This window comes from Pinus tabuliformis, chromosome 8 (assembly GCF_031772625.1).
Source record: "Pinus tabuliformis cultivar Carrire ecotype Pingquan chromosome 8, CPIR1, whole genome shotgun sequence".
In the NCBI taxonomy this organism is placed as follows: Eukaryota; Viridiplantae; Streptophyta; class Pinopsida; order Pinales; family Pinaceae; genus Pinus; species Pinus tabuliformis.
The window spans coordinates 183,931,275-183,950,853 of NC_142294.1; the positions used below are offsets into that span (position 1 = coordinate 183,931,275).

Sequence of the window (19,579 nt, forward strand, 5' to 3'; positions counted from 1 at the left end):
AGCGAGGGAATGGTTGGAAAATTGAATCAACTCATCATCAATTTAAATAAAAAAAAAATTGAATTGCAAAAAAAACAAAAGACTAATAATCACATAGACTATTTTTAATCTTGTGGACGTTAAAATATCATTTCATTTAATAACACTGTAAAAGAGCTCTTTAAATATGTCTTTTTTGCCTCCTTCGACTTGCTGAGGTAGCGCCTTAATAAGCTCCCACGTTGGATTTTGGACGTTACAATGGCAAGATTTAACTTCAAAAGAGTATTAAGGCAGAATGAGGAGAGTACACCGAAGAATAGCAGGTGGGAAGAGCTCAAGTTTTTTATCTTTCCTTTCTCGACAACACGCTGACTTAAATCCAAAGCCAATACTCAGATTCGATTTGTTCAGGTTTAAAGCCGTGCGCAATGTCCGACTATTAATGCCTCTCATGTGATGAAATTGAGATTCTTCTGTTCATTTTGCGGGGTTTTTAAAACATTTTCAAATGCGGGGATTTGAATAGATATCGGTTAAAGTTGATGCAGATATTGATTTAACACCATGGACGATCTTTCTCTTAAATTCTCTGGAGGTTATACCAGTCTTCCAGCCAGTCATCTGCCCGGTTCCGTGCCTGTATGTGTACATTTCTTAAATATAGTTGAAAAAATATGGAATTATTATTATCTTGATCACGGTTTTTTGTTTTGTCAATTCAGGTTATTATTGGTATGCCCTGAATTCTTAATGTAAGTAATGTGTTTAAGCCAATTTCGGGTCAATCCACCTGGTCTTAGCTGAACCAGAGCTTGGCTTAGGGTTTTTATGTGAACAAAAACATAAGATCTTGGAGAGAAGCTGTGACACAATGTGCCCAAAACATAAAACAGATCCCTGGAATATGTTAATGAGTTTCTGCAATCAAGCTAATGCTAAAAAGTACTGAAAATGAAGGTGTATGAGAAGCATGGTGCATTTCATCGCCCGTACGAGGCTGGGGTTATTCATAAACTGCGTGTGTAGTTTGTGTGTGCCTTGAATCTAGAATGTGCATTAAAATTGTCTCTGGCACAAACCCGTCTAAACCGAGGTCTAACATGCTCCCCTGATGTTGCATAGCCGATCTTTTCACATATAGGATATTGGAACTTGGGATATGCAATCTTGAGGTTCATATATCAGATCTAGTTTTTGATGGGTCTGTGCTAATTGATGTGTTGATTCCGTGTCTCTATGTTAGAGAAAGTAATGTTAATGTTTACATGGTTAATATGGTGCCTATGGGATACTTGTCCTTTTATTAGAATCTGGACTTGTTTTCAACCTTGGGGATTTTTATGTGCAGGCTGCCGTGGACGGTGTTCCGAGAGCCTCGGAATTCGGAGGTGCGTGCAACCCGCTTTTGGCTGTTTCCATGTTATCTATCTGAATCGAGTCTAAATTGCTTTATACAATTTTCTTCCTGAGTTGAAATTTTCTGAAAATTTACAATTTGAAGTTGCCATGCCCATTCACTGTGTTCATAGTACTAGTATAAGTTAGACCACCCCTAATCTCTACGTCTGCCAAAATTTATAAATGAGCCCGATTAAGATTTCTAAATCTTAGGTGCATGGTAGGTTTGGGAATTTATCAGGAACCGCTTTTATATACTAACTTGCTATAGATATATCTGGAGATCCTCTTCAAACTCAGTACAGTAGTGGTTCTTTTTTGTTTGCCAACTGGTGCTTAATCATAAGTTCCATATCAAGTCATTAGAAGCCTATGCTTAGCTGCATAATGTGTCATGATATGTGTAGTTATACACCCCGTAATGTGCTAACTGTTCCGTGGCTATCACGTATTTAATAGTCCTTTAAGTGCTGCATATTCCAAGAGTAATGGGAGGAATTTCCATATGCTTGCAGAAGCAAACTTACAGACATTTCCACCGAGCAATGTTCAAGGCAGAATGTGGGGATATCAACCTACACCTAATGTGGATGGTATGCGTTGATCATAATAAAGTGAATGCTATAAAGTAATCCGCTTATTTCTATATTTCGAATTCAAATTTCTTAAGTATAGAATTTGAAAGCTGTTGCTTACAGTTCTGTTTGCAATATGCATGTAAGACTAGTTGCTTTGGTTATATTGTAACTGAACAAAATTGCAGCTGTCCAAGTAAATCTTAACTTTCATTGGCAACCTATTTGTCGACAACCTCGATTTTACTTGCTAAGTGGTGCTCTCTATTTTGTTCTTTTGTTTCTGTCATATCTTCAAGAATTGTTATGTGGGATCTGAGTCTACAAGCATTTGAATTGGAAGACATGGTCATGATTTTTTTCTGTTAAACCTCATATCCTTTCAATAAGCTTCAACTCTGGACATTGGCAAAGGTGTGCATGCATAAAGTGCTATAATAATCCAAGTGGTTGGTATTTCAGCTCAAAATGCTGGAATGTAGCTATAGGAATAGTGATAAATTCTATTTGTACAAAGAATGCTTTTGTGAAAGCTCAATCTGTGTAATTTATTGCAGAGCATGCAAATGAAGTCGGAGCCTTTGGAAATCACAGTCTAGTGAAGGGCATTGGCACTATGTGTATATGCCAATGGGTCTATAAATAGAGGTTTTGAAATCAAGGAAGGAAAATAGCCCCAAACTTATTTGTATTTTATGTATACCATTGAGTGAATTGATTGATTATTACATCAGAAACTTGCCACAAGGGAATACAATGTTGAAATGGGATTAATTCAACAAACTTTTTTTTGATGTCAAAGTGATTCTTTTTGTATTTTGCATTTTTGGAACTTAAATTTTGTGGAAATGTCTACTACTCTATAGACTAATATTCTTTTTACATGTTCTTCCTTTCCTGTATTATAATTTCGTAAGGCCATCATCATCATCCTTTAGTCATTGCTATCATCCTTCACTATTTATTCTTTCTCCCTCATTGAAGGTTCATTCCTTTTCATCTTGAGACCATTGTTTGACTACTCTCACTTCTTCAGTGAGTTAAGTGTTATGTGGATTTATCTGCAGGCAGGGACTGCTACTCACATCTTGCATTCTAGTCTTTAGAGGCCATTGCCTAAACCGACTCCCATGGGTTGCTTGCAAGTTGTTGGTTTTTCAGAGGTCACTTGTCTTGTTCAATTAGTGGGTATTTCGCCCAATAATCTCCTCACTTTGAATATTCCTTGGATGTCCCTGATTACGTCTTTCTTCTCAAGCAAGACTTGAACAAAATTACCAGAGAGGACATTTACATGCAAGTCATTCAGGTTAAATTGAAGCTCCCCTTGGAGGCATTGGGACCCAGGATGGCATTTTATGTACATGTGGTGGAGATGAGTGATAGACTCATTGTTAGACCATTGTATACATGAAGACATTGGATGCATGCTTTTGGGATTCCCTTGGTTTGCGGAGTGGGCTCTCATGTTGCTTTTAGATAGGATTTTCTAGCCTTGGCATCTTTAGGAGCCAGAGATGGAGGAACATTTCATCCTTGGTTGCCCCATATATTATGAGATCCAAGGAAGACACTATTGCGTTTTTTGGGACTAATGGAGTTCCCTATCCACCTTTGTTTTGACTAGAGGTGCCTTCACTGTTTATGATAGGTCTCGGGTCATCAATCTCAAACTTTTAAGTCATCTTTGTTATTTGACTCCTTTAAGTGGATCACATCTTTCTTCATAGTTACCCCTTTAGGTGGTAACAAATGGTAACAAGTTGTCCCTTAGAGACCCTTGAGGAATTGTTGTTCTCAATCCCAACTTAGACTTCCTCTAGTGGGCTCTTTTAGATATTTTAGACTATTTTCCCCTCTTGTGTAGTAAGATACGTGTCACAAGCCCAATAGAGTAGCCAGTCATATATTAGGAGTTTCTTTGCTTTGGCCTTGGATGCTATGAGTAGTGTATAGGTTTTTTTCCCAAGATTTATTTCCTTTGTTGAAATGTTGATAGGTTTGCTTGGCATACATATCTGACTAGCAATTAGTGTAAATAAATAATAGAGGAAATGGAGAGTCATCGAGAGATGAACTGAACAGTCTCCCCTCTTGTATATAATAATGAACAACCTGAATGAATAGAATAATTACATTTGAGGAGTTACCTCCTGGTCTGACATGGTATCAAAGCCAACCCCATTTTTAGCATTTTCTGCCCAGTAACTCCTATCTACTTCCAGATTCCCTACTCTATTCTTTTTCCATTGAATGCATCCTGTCGTTGGTCATGAAGCTGGAAGCATTGAAGTGCTATGTGTTGGAATGGTTTGTAAACCATCTCTTGAAATCTGTGTGTTATTGAGTGAAAGATGTGAATGTCACACTGGAGGACGATATGGCCATAGCCTCAATACTGCTTTGAGATCCTTTGAAGATCGATCAATGTGTTGAAGTGATGGAAAATTTTGATGCTACATGCGAAGCCCTATAAACCATGACTCTTGGGACTGCATTTGATCGAATGTTGATTTGCATTAGAGTGGAATGGGACACTATTGCTGCGTCAAAGACTGGTATGCGTTGATTTGTGTGTTGGATTTGTGCAAATTTCAGCTCTGCATTGAAGCTTTTATGGAAAGCCATTTGAAGGGCGTAAACATCATAAATCTGTTTATATATATTTTATGAAATATGTTGAATGTCCTTAAAGGCCGAATGGTGCGGTGAACCTCGTCCATATATACCCTCCCCCACATACTCCTTCTCCCAAATATACCCTCCCCCAGTAATACGTATACTCTATACATATCAGATTGTAATTTTTTTACACCAGAACTGAATCTTTTACCACTAGAAGTGCAAATTGTATACATTCGCAGCAGAAGTATATTTTTACAATACACAAATTAAAAAAAAAAATTCATTCATTGATAACTATTGTGGGAGTGGTTCTCACCGGCAAGGAAAACTATCCAGAATGGTCACGCAAAATCAAACACACTCTCATTTTTAACGAGCTGTGGAAAGGAGTGTGTGTTGGAGATGGAGACAAAGAAACAGAACAACCTACCTCAGACAAGGAATTCACCATTTGGGAAAATAAGAACAACAAGGCTTATGCATTGAATGTAGCATCAGTGAATGTAGAGGTGAGTTGCCATATTTCGCCATTTTCAAATGCTTTCAAAGCCTTACAAAAACTGAAGGAACTCTATAACTCACACTCTGCACTTGAAGTTGTTCAACTCATGATTAAACTGTTCACCCTTGAATTACAAAACGATGATCCTTTTGCTCTTGCATCAGAAGTAAAATCTATTATGCATGATATCAAAGTCACTGATGTTGAACTGGATATTCCTCTGATAGCTTTTCTCAAGGAACTTTATCCCACTTACTCAAATTATCTTGAGTCATTGCAAGCAAATGGAAACCTCAAAGATATTACCTTTGACTCCCTTGTGAAAAAAATTGCTAAAAGAGAGAAAGCTTTTGGGAATAAGACAACTCCTCAATCTTTTGAAGAGGTTGTGTGCGTTACACATAGAAAAAAGAATCTTGCTCAAGATTCTTCCAGAGGAAGAGGTGGTCGAAGAGGAAGAGGAAGAAATCTCAGAGGCAGGGGGGCAGACACTCTCAAGGAGAAAAGTCAGATTTACATTGCATACGTTGCAAAAGAGATGGATCACATGATGCATCCACATGCAAGTTGCCTCATTGCATATGTTGCAAAAGAGATGGATCACATGATGCACCCACATGCAAGTTGCCTTGGGACAGAATTGAGCAGGAAAGACCCAAAGGTAAAACTAATGACAAAGAGAGAGGTAAAGCACCTGAATTCGCTCACTATGTTGTGGCACACTGTAATATTGGAGTAAATGAAGACTTATTTAATGCTTCACTTGCTTCTTGGAAAAATGATTGAATGCTTGATTCAGGAGCAACTTGCCACATGACTTTTAGAAGAGATTTTTTTGAAGAATTTACTGACAATGTTGATGGAGCAGTATAGTTTGCAGACAAATCAAAACTCAAGCCATCATGGCTTGGCACAATCAGGCTTAAATTGCGTGGTCTTCCAGACTTTCTTCTGCATCATGTTCTATATCTCCCACAGCTGAGGAGAAACTTGTTGTCCTTGGTCCACATCTGCCAGCAAGGACACTCCATTCATATGTTTGATGGCAAGCTTGAGGTGAGAAAAGCATCAGACCACTCATTTGTCATGACGGGGATAGAAGAAGAAAGGCTTCTCATGCTGCATGGTACCTCTGCTCATGCACAAAATTTCTCATACAATTCTCATTATGAAGAAGGTACATCTCCATCCCTTCGCTTGTTGAAGAAAAGTGGTGTTACTGGTTTGTTTACAATTCCTAGGAAACTTAAGCAATGTGATGCTTTCGTTCTAGGAAAGCATAGCAAACAGTGTTTTCATGATTCACATTCCAGAGCACATAGAAAACTTGAACTCATTCATTCAGATTTATGTGGCCCAATTCGTGTTCCTTCTGCAAATAGAAATAAATATATGATGACATTTATTGATGACTACACCAGAATGTGTTGGGTTTATTTATTGAAGAACAAATCTGATGTTTTTCAAACATTCAAGAACTTTCATACATGGATTGAAAATCATGCACAATCTCATATTGGCTCTATTCGCACTGATAATGGAAAAGAATACACTTTAAATGAATTTGAAAACTATCTTTGCCAACATGGGATCAAACATCAAACAACTGTGTCTTATAATCCCAAACAGAACGGAGTAGCTGAAAGAATGAATAGGACAATCTTAAATATGGTGTGCTCCATGATGTTTTTCAAAAATGTAAAATTGATGTTTTAGGTGTTGAGTTGTGTTATATTCTTTCCACGACTAACCTACGTAGTTGAACGGGGGGTTAGAGGGGGGGCGGTAGCCCCCCTTCGTTGCGCCGATTGCGTAGGGGGGCGCCCCCCCTGTTCGGGGGGTGGGTAGCCCCCCTCTACGGGGTTCGGGGCAGCGCCCCGGGAAAATTTTTTTTGGACCCTATATTAGGTTGGGCGAACCTACCTATGGTTTTGTGCATGATTTTGGCACATGGTATTGGACGCGATGGTTTTTCGGTCCATGGTATTGGATGCTTCGGCATGTATAAATATGTATTGTAACATTGAAAGGAATATAATGAAAAATCAAGCTGGTAGTCCCGGTTTTGGGATCCAGGGAAAAAATCTCTGTGCATATGTGTTTTATGGGTTATGCTCTCGCATTGTTTATTTTCTTTGTTTAAGAATTCGTATGCAGGTAATTTCTGTACAGGGTTAAAACCTTCATTAGGCTGATGCAATTCTATGTGCTGTATATGTAAAGAATAGATGTCCATCTAATGCTATTAGAAACAAGACTCCTTATGAAATGTGGTATGGGCACATTCTTTCGGTAAAGCATCTTAGAGTCTTTGGTTCCACATGTTATGCCTTGATACCAAAGGTACATAGAAACAAACTTGGTGCAAGAAGTCGTAAGTGTATTTTCCTGGGGTATTCAAACACCTCCAAAGCATACCGTCTCTATGATGAACTCAATAAAATGTTTGTTGTATCTAGAGATGTAATCTTTCTTGAATCATCCAAAACTGACAATGTTGTTGAGCGGCAACTTGATCGCTTGGATAGATTTGCAAATGCAAAATCATTTCAAGAATTTGATAATTAGATTCCACATCTTGAAGGGGGATTCTTATACTAGATCAACCTGTGGAATCTTCTTCTGAAGCACTCTCTCCCCGGCATGAAACTCCAACAACGAATGATACTTTGAGTGATGTGATTGGCAAAATTGGGAGACTCAATCTTGATTCAGTCCCAACTCAATCAATGGAGCAGCCTGGACCATCTGAGAAAGGTCCGCCAAAGTGGCTAACAAAGACACTTGAAAGTGTTCATCCTAATGAGGTTGGAAAGGCAAGAACTAGAAATTCAAATCAACAAAATGGAGGTGATGTAGATGACTTTGATTCACTTGTTGATATGGATGTTTTTTATGATTGTGAATTGAATTTGTCTATAGATTTTGAACCAATTTCCTTCAAAGAAGCTGCTTCTCATGATGAATGGAAAGAAGCAATGCAAAAGAAGTATGATGCCTTGATAAAGAATGGCACTTGGAAGCTGGTTGATCCTCCATTGGGAACCAAACCAATTGGTTGCAAGTGGGTCTACAAGAATAAGTATAACGCTGATGGCTCACTTGACAAGCACAAAGCCAGGCTTGTGGCAAAAGTTTTTGCACAGAAGGAAGGGGTCGATTATGAGGAGATTTTGACCCCATAGCAAAATGGGCTACCATCCGGACACTCTTTGCCTTAGCAGCTCAGAACGGTTGGAAAGTCTATCAAATGGATGTAAAAACTGCTTCTTGAATGGAGATCTAAAAGAGAATGTTTTTATGTCCCAGCTTGAAGGATTTGCTGTAAAAGGACATGAACATAAAGTATGCAAACTTGTGAAATCCTTGTATGGCCTCAAACAAGCACCGCGAGCTTGGTATGAAAAACTAATTGAGCATCTTTTGAAACTCAATTTCAAACATTATGATCTTGATGATGCAACTTTGTTTGTCAAGAAAGTTGGAAAAACAGTTGTATATCTTGTGCTATATGTAGATGATCTTTTGATGGCAGGGAACAATGAGAGTTACATTGCATCCATAAAGAAGGAATTGAGGAAAGGTTTTGAAATGACTGATTTGGGCTATGTTCATTACTATCTTGGTATTGAAGTAACTCAACATCCGAAGTCCATATTCCTTTCTCAAAAGAAGTACATTGGAGATCTGTTTAACAGGTTTGGCATGACTCAATGCAATCTTTTGACTACTCCAATGGAACAAAACTTAAAACTCACATCTATTGAAGGAAAAGAATTTGAGGATGCAACAAAGTATAGACAACTTGTAAGAAGTCTCAACTACCTAACTACTACCAGATCATACATTTCTTTTGCTGTTGGAATCCTCTCCAAGTTTATGTAAAAGCCTTGTGAGGGACGTTGGTCTGCTGCAAAAGGTGTTCTAAAGTACTTGAAGGGAACTCAAGACTTTGGAATCAAGTATACACAGGTGGGCGACTTCAGCTTGATTGGATACTTTGATTCAGACTTCGATGGAGACAAAGAAGCTGGGGTATCTACTTCAAGTTATGCTATGAGTCTTGGATCAGCGGCTGTCTCTTGGAGATCACGCAAACAATCAGTTCCAATAGATTCCACAACAGAGGCAGAATATGTGGCAACAACTGAGGCAACAAAAGAAATTGTGTGGCTCAGGAAAATTCTTGAAGATTTGCAGGTAAAACAAGTACAATCAACTCCACTCATGATTGACAATACTTCGGCAATAAAGCTGGCCAAGAACCCAAAGTTCCATGATCGAACGAAGCACATCAATACAAAATATCATCTCATTCGACATCATGTTGAGGCCAAAACAATCCATCTCCCCCATTGTTCCACTAATGAACAGATTGCAGACATCTTCACCAAAGCGCTTGGAAGAGAAAAGCTTGAAAGATTCAGAACGATGCTTTGACTCACCAACATCCCTTCAGATTAAAGGGGGGAATGTTGACACCTAATCATAGGGATTGGGTGAACAAATTTAATTAGTGTAAATAAATAATAGAGGAAATGGAGAGTCATCGGGAGATGAACTGAACAATCTCGCCTCTTGTATATAATAACGATCAACCTGAATGAATAGAATAATTACATTTGAGGAGTTACTTCCTGGTCTGACATCCTTGATGAGATATGAATTTTTGAAGTTAAGGAGTGGGTTTGCACAAGAAGAGTTAAGGTTGGCTAGATGTTATGGAGGCTTCATGACAACTTTTCAAACCCTGTGATGACGTTTTAAGGAAGCCCTTGTATATGGTATAAATACAAGGTGAGTGAGTCTCATTTGGGACATCCATCCATGTAACGCAAGCCAGAAAAGGAGCATAAGAAACTCGACTAAGGAAGAATTAAGACCTTTGTTTGGGCCGTAGGTAAGAGGGCACTTTAGCGAAGGAGAGAGGTTGTTTTGGAGGCTTCTCATGTCTGTTTGGAGGGCTGTTTACTTTTGCAGGAAGGCTGAGCTAGGAGAGGTAAGATGCAGGTCTATTGGGGCATGTTTAGTGGATATGTATCTCTGTTTTGAGCAGGCCGTGAGCAATGGAGGAAGGGTTGGGTAGGCCACAGGCCTTAACACTCCAAATCAGGGTGTGAGTAGCACTGTTTGAGGGTATTAAAATGCCTAGATCAGTAGCGTGGAGGCAGAGGATACTTGTGGAGGAAGCCGTAGCTGTTTAGGGGATTGTGTGGGTATGTTTTAGGGTTGATGTGGGTCACAGTGATGCCTTAACCAGAACACAGTCATAACAACAGTTGTACATCAGACTTGGAGCCATATTTGTCTTGTGTTGGGTCAAGCATTGACCAGTTTTGGATCAGTTTTGGTAGAAGCTTGTGGGAGCCATTTGAAGGACTTGTCTTGATGGTTGAAAGTCCCTCCTAGGTGCAGATCTTGCAGTGATTGGATTGGGTGCCATTGGTGTTACGAAACCAGCTCACAAAAACATAGAAAAGATAGTTGAACGCCTTAGAATTCAGCCTCTTGGAGGGGGCAACCTCCTTTACATTACACAAATGAACAATTCTTTGATGATACAAATGAAAAGACCTCTTTTCTATATATAGGAGTCTAAGGGGTCATAATATAATCAGAGCCGACATAACAATAATAATGTAAGGGCACAATAATAACAATAGTGGGCTTCTATGGGGCACAATAGTAACAATATGGGCACTACATGGGTGCATCAATATAATAAGGGGGTTGTACTAATAACAATAAGGGGTTACACTCGTAGCATAGAGGCCTAACATACCCCTCTCCTTCAAAAAATGTTGTCCTCAATGCTTGAGTAGTTCTTGATGCTTCTGTATAAGATTCTTGTCCTCCCATGTGGAATCTTCAGCGGGTAAGTTCTTTCACTTGATGAAATACTCTGAAATTGATCGATTTCATAGCTGTCAGGTTCTTGTTTCTGTGACTGCTCTAGGTTCCAATATGATTTTTCCTTCATGTTCAATTTCTGGCAATATTGTTTGAATTGCTTTTGCAACTTTTGAATAAGTGGCCATACTTCTTCGTCTTTCTTCCATTCATCCCTTGCTTCGTTTATCCAATCTAATTGGATAATAGAAATAGCGCAAAACAATGCTTGCACATTATTGAGAGTGCATTTGCAACAAAATTTTGCTTCCATTTTCTATAGATGATGTAAAAGTCATAACCCAACATATTTGTGACACATTTTTTCTGTTCTTCTAAAGATAATAGTTGTTCTAAAAAGTATTTAAGACTATCATGATCCATTTTTACTTTGAAGTGTCTTTCCATTTGGTAAGGTCGCCATTTCTTAAGTGCATGTAGTATTGCCAACATTTCCTTCTCATAAATAGCTTGCTTGAGATGTAGCAGTAAAAATAACCAATCACCTACATCAAACATTTTTCACTACGATGTGGATCTACTTGTTGTTTCATTTGATTTTGCACCAAAGTGGCGTTATCCTTTAAAAGTTGGAGAACTTGTTGTTGATGCTCGATGTGATCTTTCACTGCTTGAACCTTTTTCTTCTTGATATGTCATTCTATCTTTAAAGTTTGAGGAGTGGTAATTTCTTTGAATCCTTTACAAGATATGGTCGGATTCATTTTGTGATGCTCGATGTGATCTTTCACTTCTTGAACATTTTTCTTCTTGATATGCCCTTCTATCTTGCTAGTTTGAGGAGTGGTAATTCTGACCAATGAATTACAAGATATGGTTGGATTCATTTCTTCTTTCTCGATGTGATCTTTCACTTCTTGCACCTTTTTCTTCTTAATATGTCCTTCTATCTTGAGAGTTTGAGGAGTGGTAATTCTTGCCAATGCTTTACAAGATATGGTCTGATTCATTTCTTCTTTCTTTGGGGTTGGGTCTTGGCGTATATCCTCTTCTTTTGATGGTTCTTGATTTTTTTCTTCCTCATTTTCATACTCTATGTAAAATAATTTCTTCTCAGCACACTTATGACCTTTAGTGCATTTGCTATCACAATTGTAACAAAGCCCTTTTTCTCTTTTTTCTTCCAATTGTTGTGGTGTAACCCTTGTGGGTCGTGGAAGGAAAGGAGAAAGAACACTTCCATCTTTATAGTTGTGAGGGGTAGACTTGCTTGTTGCCATAATTTTACTTTTAACTATGTAAAAAAACCCTTTTCCTATTTCCAATTATAGTGGTGTTGCTCTTTGTATCCTCATAATGTGCTATCATTTCCTCCGTGAAAATTGATCATGTAACAAATGTTTACGAGAACAAAGCCCTTTATACCATAAAAATTGATCCGGTTCTAAATATGAAGATGCAATACATACCTTTTGTAACAGTGGTACACCATGTAGATCAAAAAATTGCTCTATCTGAAGTATCCAATTTACAGATCCTTGCCATCAAACTTCCTCATATCGCCTTTTCTTGATTTTAGGAGCTCGATCTTGAAATGACTATAACTCTGTAATTTCAGTTCTTCCAGTTCTGGATTTACGACCTGCAGTAGCCCTCTGTGTCCTCTTTCCAATGCCACTAGTTTGATCCAAATTGGATTCTCCAAGGAAGAGTTATGCACAATCTCCCAAGATGACCTGATTATAGACCTTTCCAGAAGAGCGAACTTGTATGAAGTGCCACGTGTCACTGTTTCGACCTTTGGTTATGAAAAATATATACGAGAAACTGCAATTCGTCCTCTTTCTGTACCTTCGTACAAGATTTCAATCCGATGCTCAGAGAGAAAGTTATGACGATTTTCCCCAGGTCACCTGTTTGGAATGTAATTCAGGTGTTTGCAATAAGACCAACTTCCTTAGATCATATCTCCGAAAATATAGCACGAAAATCTCTGAAATTCGGACCTGAGGTTCAGTGCGATTTCGTCTCAAATGGGTTTTTTTTTCGATCCTGAAACGTCGTAGAAAAAATTTATAACGAAAATGCCACAATGACCTATTTGGAGTAGCGAAACCCTAGAATCCAAAGCTCTGATACCAAATGTTATGAAACCAGCTCACAAAAAGATAGAAAAGATAGTTGAACGCGTTATAATTCAACCTCTTGGAGGGGGCAACCTCCTTTACATTACACAAATGAACAATTCTTCGATGATACAAATGAAAAGACCTCCTTTCTATATATAGGAGTCTAAGGGGTCATAATATAATCAGAGCCGACATAACAATAATAATGTAAGGGCACAATAATAACAATAGTGGGCTTCTATGGGACACAGCTTCTATGGGACACAATAGTAACAATATGGGTACTACATGGGTGCATCAATATAATAAAGGGGTTGTACTAATAACAATAAGGCGTTACACTAGTAGTATAGGGGCCTAACAATTGGACTAGTGGAGGGTAGCGTGTTGGCTACCAAAGTAGCCCTTGATAAGCCATCATGAAGTGACATTGACAACTAAAGGTTGGGTGAAGATTGGAGCTTAATGTGTAGCTATATGACAGACAAAAGAGGCTACTAGATTGACAGATTGGAGCTCAGGTATTGGCTAGCCTAGAGAGCAGATTGGATCAGCCCGTGTTCATTGTAGCAGAAGCGACTTGCAGTAGTGATAGGATGTGTTAAAATTTGGTACCGGAAGACAGGTGGTTCCCTTAGGCTTTGATCTTTGGCCTAGGAAAAAGTGTCCAAAAGAATTTAAGTTTTCTCCTAAAGTGACTTTATAATTTTTTATAAAGTCAAATCTAATTTAAAAGTGACTTTAAGTGATAAAGTTACTAAAGTCTAATTTTTAAAGCGACTTTTATAAAGTCAATGAAAAATTAGAAAGGAAAAGTGACTTTGGAAATAAATGACTAAGTGGGTCTTTATTAAAGTGGGATGAATTAAAAAATAGAAAGTGAGATTTAAATGAGCATTTAATCTCAGCCCTAGATCTCAATCTATTTCAGCCATTGGATTTAGGGATCACCCAAAAAGTCACTTAGGGTTGGATTAAGGGAGGAAAAGGAGGAAAAGATCATTCATTCTTTCATGAGCAGATTGAGAGAGAGAGCAAGAGAGCAAGGGAGATTTCTGGACAGGAAGGAGGAGGCAGTAGCATGGCACACATACCGAGGTAGAAGTTAAGCAAATCCATACAGCTGAATGAACAAACAGTGAAAGGCAAATTTTTACACAGAAATTGAGGCAGCTGATTTTCTGCACAAAAATCGAGGTCTGTACAGTCCGTTCGTACAGTCAGTCCGTACAGTAGCTGTACAACATTTTGTTGATGTTTGGAAATTTCCAGTGGGCTGTGAGGCTCAGAAATCGAGATAAGTTGTAAATTTGCTTGCTGATTTTTGCTGAATATTTCTCACTGTAAAAGGCATTTTCCAGAAATAAAGAAGAGCTCTCAAACTGGTTTTCCCCAAGAGTTGTAGGGGGTTTTTCCAGGGTCACATTGATAAAAAATCACTGTGTCTAAATGTTTTAAATGGCTGTTTGTACCTGCTGATTTTTATTTCTGCATTTTCCAGCATTCTGTAAAATTTCCAGAATTTGTGTTTTCAGCAAAAAAAATAAATTATTTTTTTAGTTGTTGAATGTATGGATATGGGAAAGGGCATTTAACTACATGGGAGAAATAAGGTGAAACTGAAAAACGGGTGGGAAAACAGAAATTTTTACATGGTATCAGAGCTTGAGTGCTGAAGGGCAGTTTGGGACAACAAAGAGGAAAATTACAGCCCGCTGATTTTTCACTTAGAAAATTCCAGCTAGCTAATTTTTCACAAACAACAGTTTTTATCTTTACTACAACAGTGCTATTTTTTAGCTTTAGGACAGTAGGATGTCATTGGAATTGAGGGTGGAGTATAGGTTGGATGGGCATGCAAACTACAATGTTTGGAAGGAGAGAATGCAGAGTATCTTTGAGGAGGCAGAAGTCTGGGACATCATGGTGCATACCGCATAGAACCCTGTTGTTGTGCCTATTGATGCCACTCAGTTGGCTGAGTATAATAAAAAGAACAACAAGGGTAAGAGACTGATTCTAGACGGAGTCAAAGACCATTGCATTCCTCATGTGAGAGGAAAGAGAAATGCCCATGAGATGTGGACAACATTGTCCAATCACTCAAAGTACCAATGAGAACCAGAAAATGGTCCTGAAGGAGAAGCTGAAGACTATTAAGATGGGTAATGATAGTGCAGCTGGATATCTCACAAAGATTACTAATGTGAGAGATGAGTTGGTAGCAGTTGGAGAGGACATTCCACCCACTGAGTTGGTGCGGATTGCAGTGAATGGCCTCCCCGTTCATGGATGAACTTTGCTGATGGGGTTTGTGCACGTGAGACCCTTCCCACATGGGAGAGGTTTTGGGATGATTGCATTCAGACAGAGATCAGGAAAGGTCAGCTTGGGGCAGCCAAGCCAGTTGAGTAGAATGAGGATGTAGCACTGTCGGCAGGAGGCAAGAAAGGCAAAGAGAAGAAGTAGGCTTCCACAAACAATGGTGGGGGCAAAGGCAAAGGTAAAGGTAAACAGGGTGACACATAGAAGGACTATTCCAAGGTGAAGTGTTGGAATTGTCAAAAGATGGGACACTATGCAGTTGTGTGTTCGGAGAAGAAGAAGGGGAAGAACCAGAACGTGGCAGCTTCAGCAGAGGTTGAGGACTTTGCAGTTCGTTTTGACCGAGGGTTTGGGTTCACTGCGTATGAGTCCCCTAGTGCAGGATCACCTGCCACACAGGTTCAGAGGGAGCATGCTTTTCCCTCGATTAGCGGAGCATCTTCAGGTATCTGGTATGTGGACAGTGGGGCTTCACGTCACATGACAGGAGTCCGGGAGTACTTCTCAGAGCTTTCAGAGAGTGGCACTGATATCGAAGTAGTACTCGGTGATGACAGAGTTGTCAGAGCAGTCAGGGTGGGGACACTGACATTTCAGAGGGAGTCCAAACCTCCCTTGAAGGTGTCAGACGTTCTTTATGTGCTAGGGATGAGGAAGAACCTCCTATTCGTCTCAACTTTGGAGGACAGAGGATATGAGGTATTGTTCAGGGGAGGACAGGTGTTGATGTATCCCAGGGGGCACTCCAGCTGATTCAGCTAGAGTGATAGGTGTACGCCATGCAAAGGTGTACAAGTTTGCATTCCAGTCCCTTGTGGCATTGAGCAATAGTACCGACATCAAAGCTAGCAGTTTTGAGCTGTGTGAGATTTGACACTGCAGAATGGGACATATGTATCATGGAGCCTTGAGGACCTTGCGGGAGATCACTACAGGTGTGCCAGATTTTAGCACTGATCACTTTGATACTTGCAGAGGATGTGCGATGGGCAAGTTTGCCAAATCCCCTTTTCCCAGCAGTGACAACATAGCGACTGGGATTCTTGATTTGATTCATTCTGATGTGAGCGGTCGGATGTCTCATGTTTCCTTGAGTGGATATGAGTACTATGTTTTATTCATTGATGATCACTCCAGGAGGACCTGGATTTATTTCTTGAAGACCAAGAGTGAAGTCTTCAAGCGGTTTCAGGAGTTTAGAGCTCTTGTGGAGACACAGACAGGTCGGAAGATCAAGTCCCTGAGGTCGGACAATGGGGGAGAGTACACCCTTGGAGAGTTTGTTGACTATTGTGCGGAGGCAGGCATTAGGAGGGAGTTCACTGTTCCTTACAACCCCCAACAGAACGGGGTTGCGGAGAGGAAGAACAGATCCATCGTAGGGGCTGCCAAAGCCATGTTACATGATCAGGGGTTGCCATTGTTCTTGTGGGCAGAGGCCTGAACACAACTGTGTATTTGCAGAACAGGAGTCCGCATCGTGCCTTGGGGCACATGACTCCGGAGGAGGCTTTTTCTGGGAAGAAGCCTGATATTGGTCATCTTTGTATCTTTGAATGCGTCACATACTCCTACATACCCAAGGAGAAGAGGACCAAACTAGAGCCCACCATAGAGAAGGGTATCTTTGTGGGCTACAGTGAGACCTTAAAGGCCTTTTGGATTTACATTCCTGCATAGAGGAGAGTTGTTGTCAGACGGGATGTGAAGTTCGAGGAGGACAAGGCTTTTAGGAGATCACGGGAGTTAGAGTATCTGGATCAGCCAGACCCTCAGCAGCAGTTGAGTCAGTCACAGGGATCTAGTGGGCAGGGATCAGGAGAATCTGAAGGTACATCTATGAGGATGTCAGGTCCGTCAGTGAGCAGTGGCTCACCGAGCCAGAGGGGTGGTGCTCCGGGCAGCATGCAGAGCAGTTCACTAGGGAGTCCACTGATGGACAGTTCACACGGTACCTCGGCTTCTACAGGTTCAGGGGCAGGTAGGAGGACAGTAGACAGACAGTCAGGAGTTCAGGCTCTTGATGATGATGGGGAGGAGGAGTTTCATTCTCCTATGGGAGAAGTGCACTCAGGGAAGAGGAAGCCCAAGTGGCTTCGGGACACCTTGAGAGATGCCACATCTGTTGCTGAGCCTAACAGGCCGGTCAGAGAGAGTTGACCACCTGAGAGGTTTTGTGGCTATATGGCAATGGTTACCAGCATCCTTGACTCTGAGCCTTCTAGCTGTGAGGAGGCAGCTAGCTAGCAGGTCTGGAGAGAGGCCATGCAGGAGGAGTATTCTTCTATCATGAAGAATGATGTTTGGGAGGTGGTGCCGAGGCTTGAGGGCAAATCCGTGGTTACTTCCAGATGGCTTTACAAGGTAAAGCATGTTGCAGATGGCAGCATTGAGAAATTCAAAGCGAGGTTTGTGACTAGAGGATTCTCCCAGGTAGAGGGAGTTGATTATGAGGAGACCTTCGCTCTCGTGGCTCAATATACTTCGATCCGCTCCATTATATTTGTTGGAGAGGTAAATCCCCTCTACGGATAGAGGCGATCCCTACTAGCCCAGCAGGGGTCTAGCAACAATCACACAATGCTGCTACGCATGTTCCTAATTACAATTAAACAAGAGGTAAAGAGCACCTACTTGGATTCCTGCGCTGTCGTTTGACGAAGAGACGTTGCCTTCGCTCCTTCGCTTCGGCTGGTCACAATCCTCTGCGATCTCCGCGAATAGATACCTGCACACACGAAGAGAAAACAAACGCAAGCGTGAAATCTAGTAAAAGCAACCATACATCAGTCAGAAAAGATGTAATTCACATTTAACCATTGCATAGACAAATGAGAATGGAACAATAATAGCAGTCATCTATTATTAATCAGAATAGAGAAGAGTACAACCAAATGTTCTGACGTCGGTAACCTTCTCAGAGGGGCCAGTCAGCATGTATCTCAAGCATTCACCTTTGAGGATGATTCTCCCAAGACAAACAACTCTCTCTCTCACACAAGTAGCACAAAACAACCTTCCCTAAGCAATCAATCACTTCCACACCTAGCACACCAAACCTATAGCAGCAATCTGAGCACTATAAGCTCTGTACAATCCAAGCTATTCCAAGCTATGTCTAACTAGCTGCTCATGGTAATGGTGAGAGTTTATATAGGAGAAGGAGTCTCCTAAAAAGGTGGAAGGATGAGCTTATCTTCAAGGGAAGTTGTTGGAAAGGGTCGAACAGACATGCCATAGAAGGGAGTCGACATTCACAAAGCTAACAACCAAGCCTGGAGTGATCTGGAAAGCTGGTTGTTTGAACAAATTCGCCCAAACTGGATCAACGCGGATTATAAGGAAACTGTCGCGCTGTCGCGGCGTCTCAATAACTGAGACAGTCATGTCAGCGCGGAAGCACACGGGAAAGGCGCGCTGTGGGCCATCGCGGAAAAGTGATGTTCTTCGCGCTGGCAGCGCACGGAATACACTACAGGGCGCCTGTCAGCGCGGTTATTTTAGGAACAGACGCGCTGATGAATAAAACTTTGGAAAAATGGGTTTTTAACCAGTTCAGGAAGCAGGAACTTAGTGATTGTGAATTTTGGGCACAACAGGGTGACTGACAGAGTGGGAGGGGTGAAATGCTTTATAACACACGCCGAACTGGAACACCACCAGGAAGGACCGAAGATCTCTGACAATCAAGTACATGCAGTCTAGGCATGGGCACAGCCATCCAAAGGACATGCGAAAACTGGTCTGTGGAATGGACGCAGCCACCCAGTTAAAGAGACCAAAAGACTGATAAGGTATGGTCGCAGCCATCCATGAAGACTCAGGTATGGGCGCAGCCATCCATCAACGAGTCATGTAATGATCATCCACAAAATCGCAGCCTGGACCATAACAGACAAGGATCCAGGGTCTTGCGCTCCATTGCGACCCGAACAAAGTACAAGTCCAGGCATGTGAATACAGGAGTTGAAGTCGAACATGCGTGAACATCGTCTGATTACCAGTCAATAATGGGAACTGTTAACAGACGCGAGAGGTACCACAAATAATGACAATGGTCCTCAAGGTACTATAGGTACAATCCGTGGCGTGTGAATCAATGAGATGGCGTCGAACACCCACGGAATCATTCGATCGAAGGCCAATGATGTAAGCCTTGCGTCGAATACGAAGAACCTGCCATTGAGGCATGC

General features: G+C 40.7%; 1 protein-coding gene across 4 annotated transcripts in view; it reads left to right on the top strand.

Annotated features, from left to right (window-relative positions):
- Nucleotides 1–209: 209 nt before the first annotated feature.
- The window catches only part of LOC149234748 (uncharacterized), a 235,026-nt gene continuing 215,656 nt past the window's right edge, over nucleotides 210–19,579 (top strand). Inside the window, exons 1-4 of one of the 4 annotated variants that reach the window (XM_089371920.1) lie at nucleotides 210–393; nucleotides 522–621; nucleotides 1,331–1,370; nucleotides 1,896–1,973. In XM_089371920.1, coding sequence (XP_089228046.1) covers nucleotides 547–621; nucleotides 1,331–1,370; nucleotides 1,896–1,973 — 193 coding nt within the window. In that variant the 5' untranslated portion in view covers nucleotides 210–393; nucleotides 522–546. The remainder of the gene's footprint in view (nucleotides 394–521; nucleotides 622–1,330; nucleotides 1,371–1,895; nucleotides 1,974–19,579) is intronic. The other 3 variants (XM_089371919.1, XM_089371921.1, XM_089371922.1) reach the window with 3 other exon arrangements.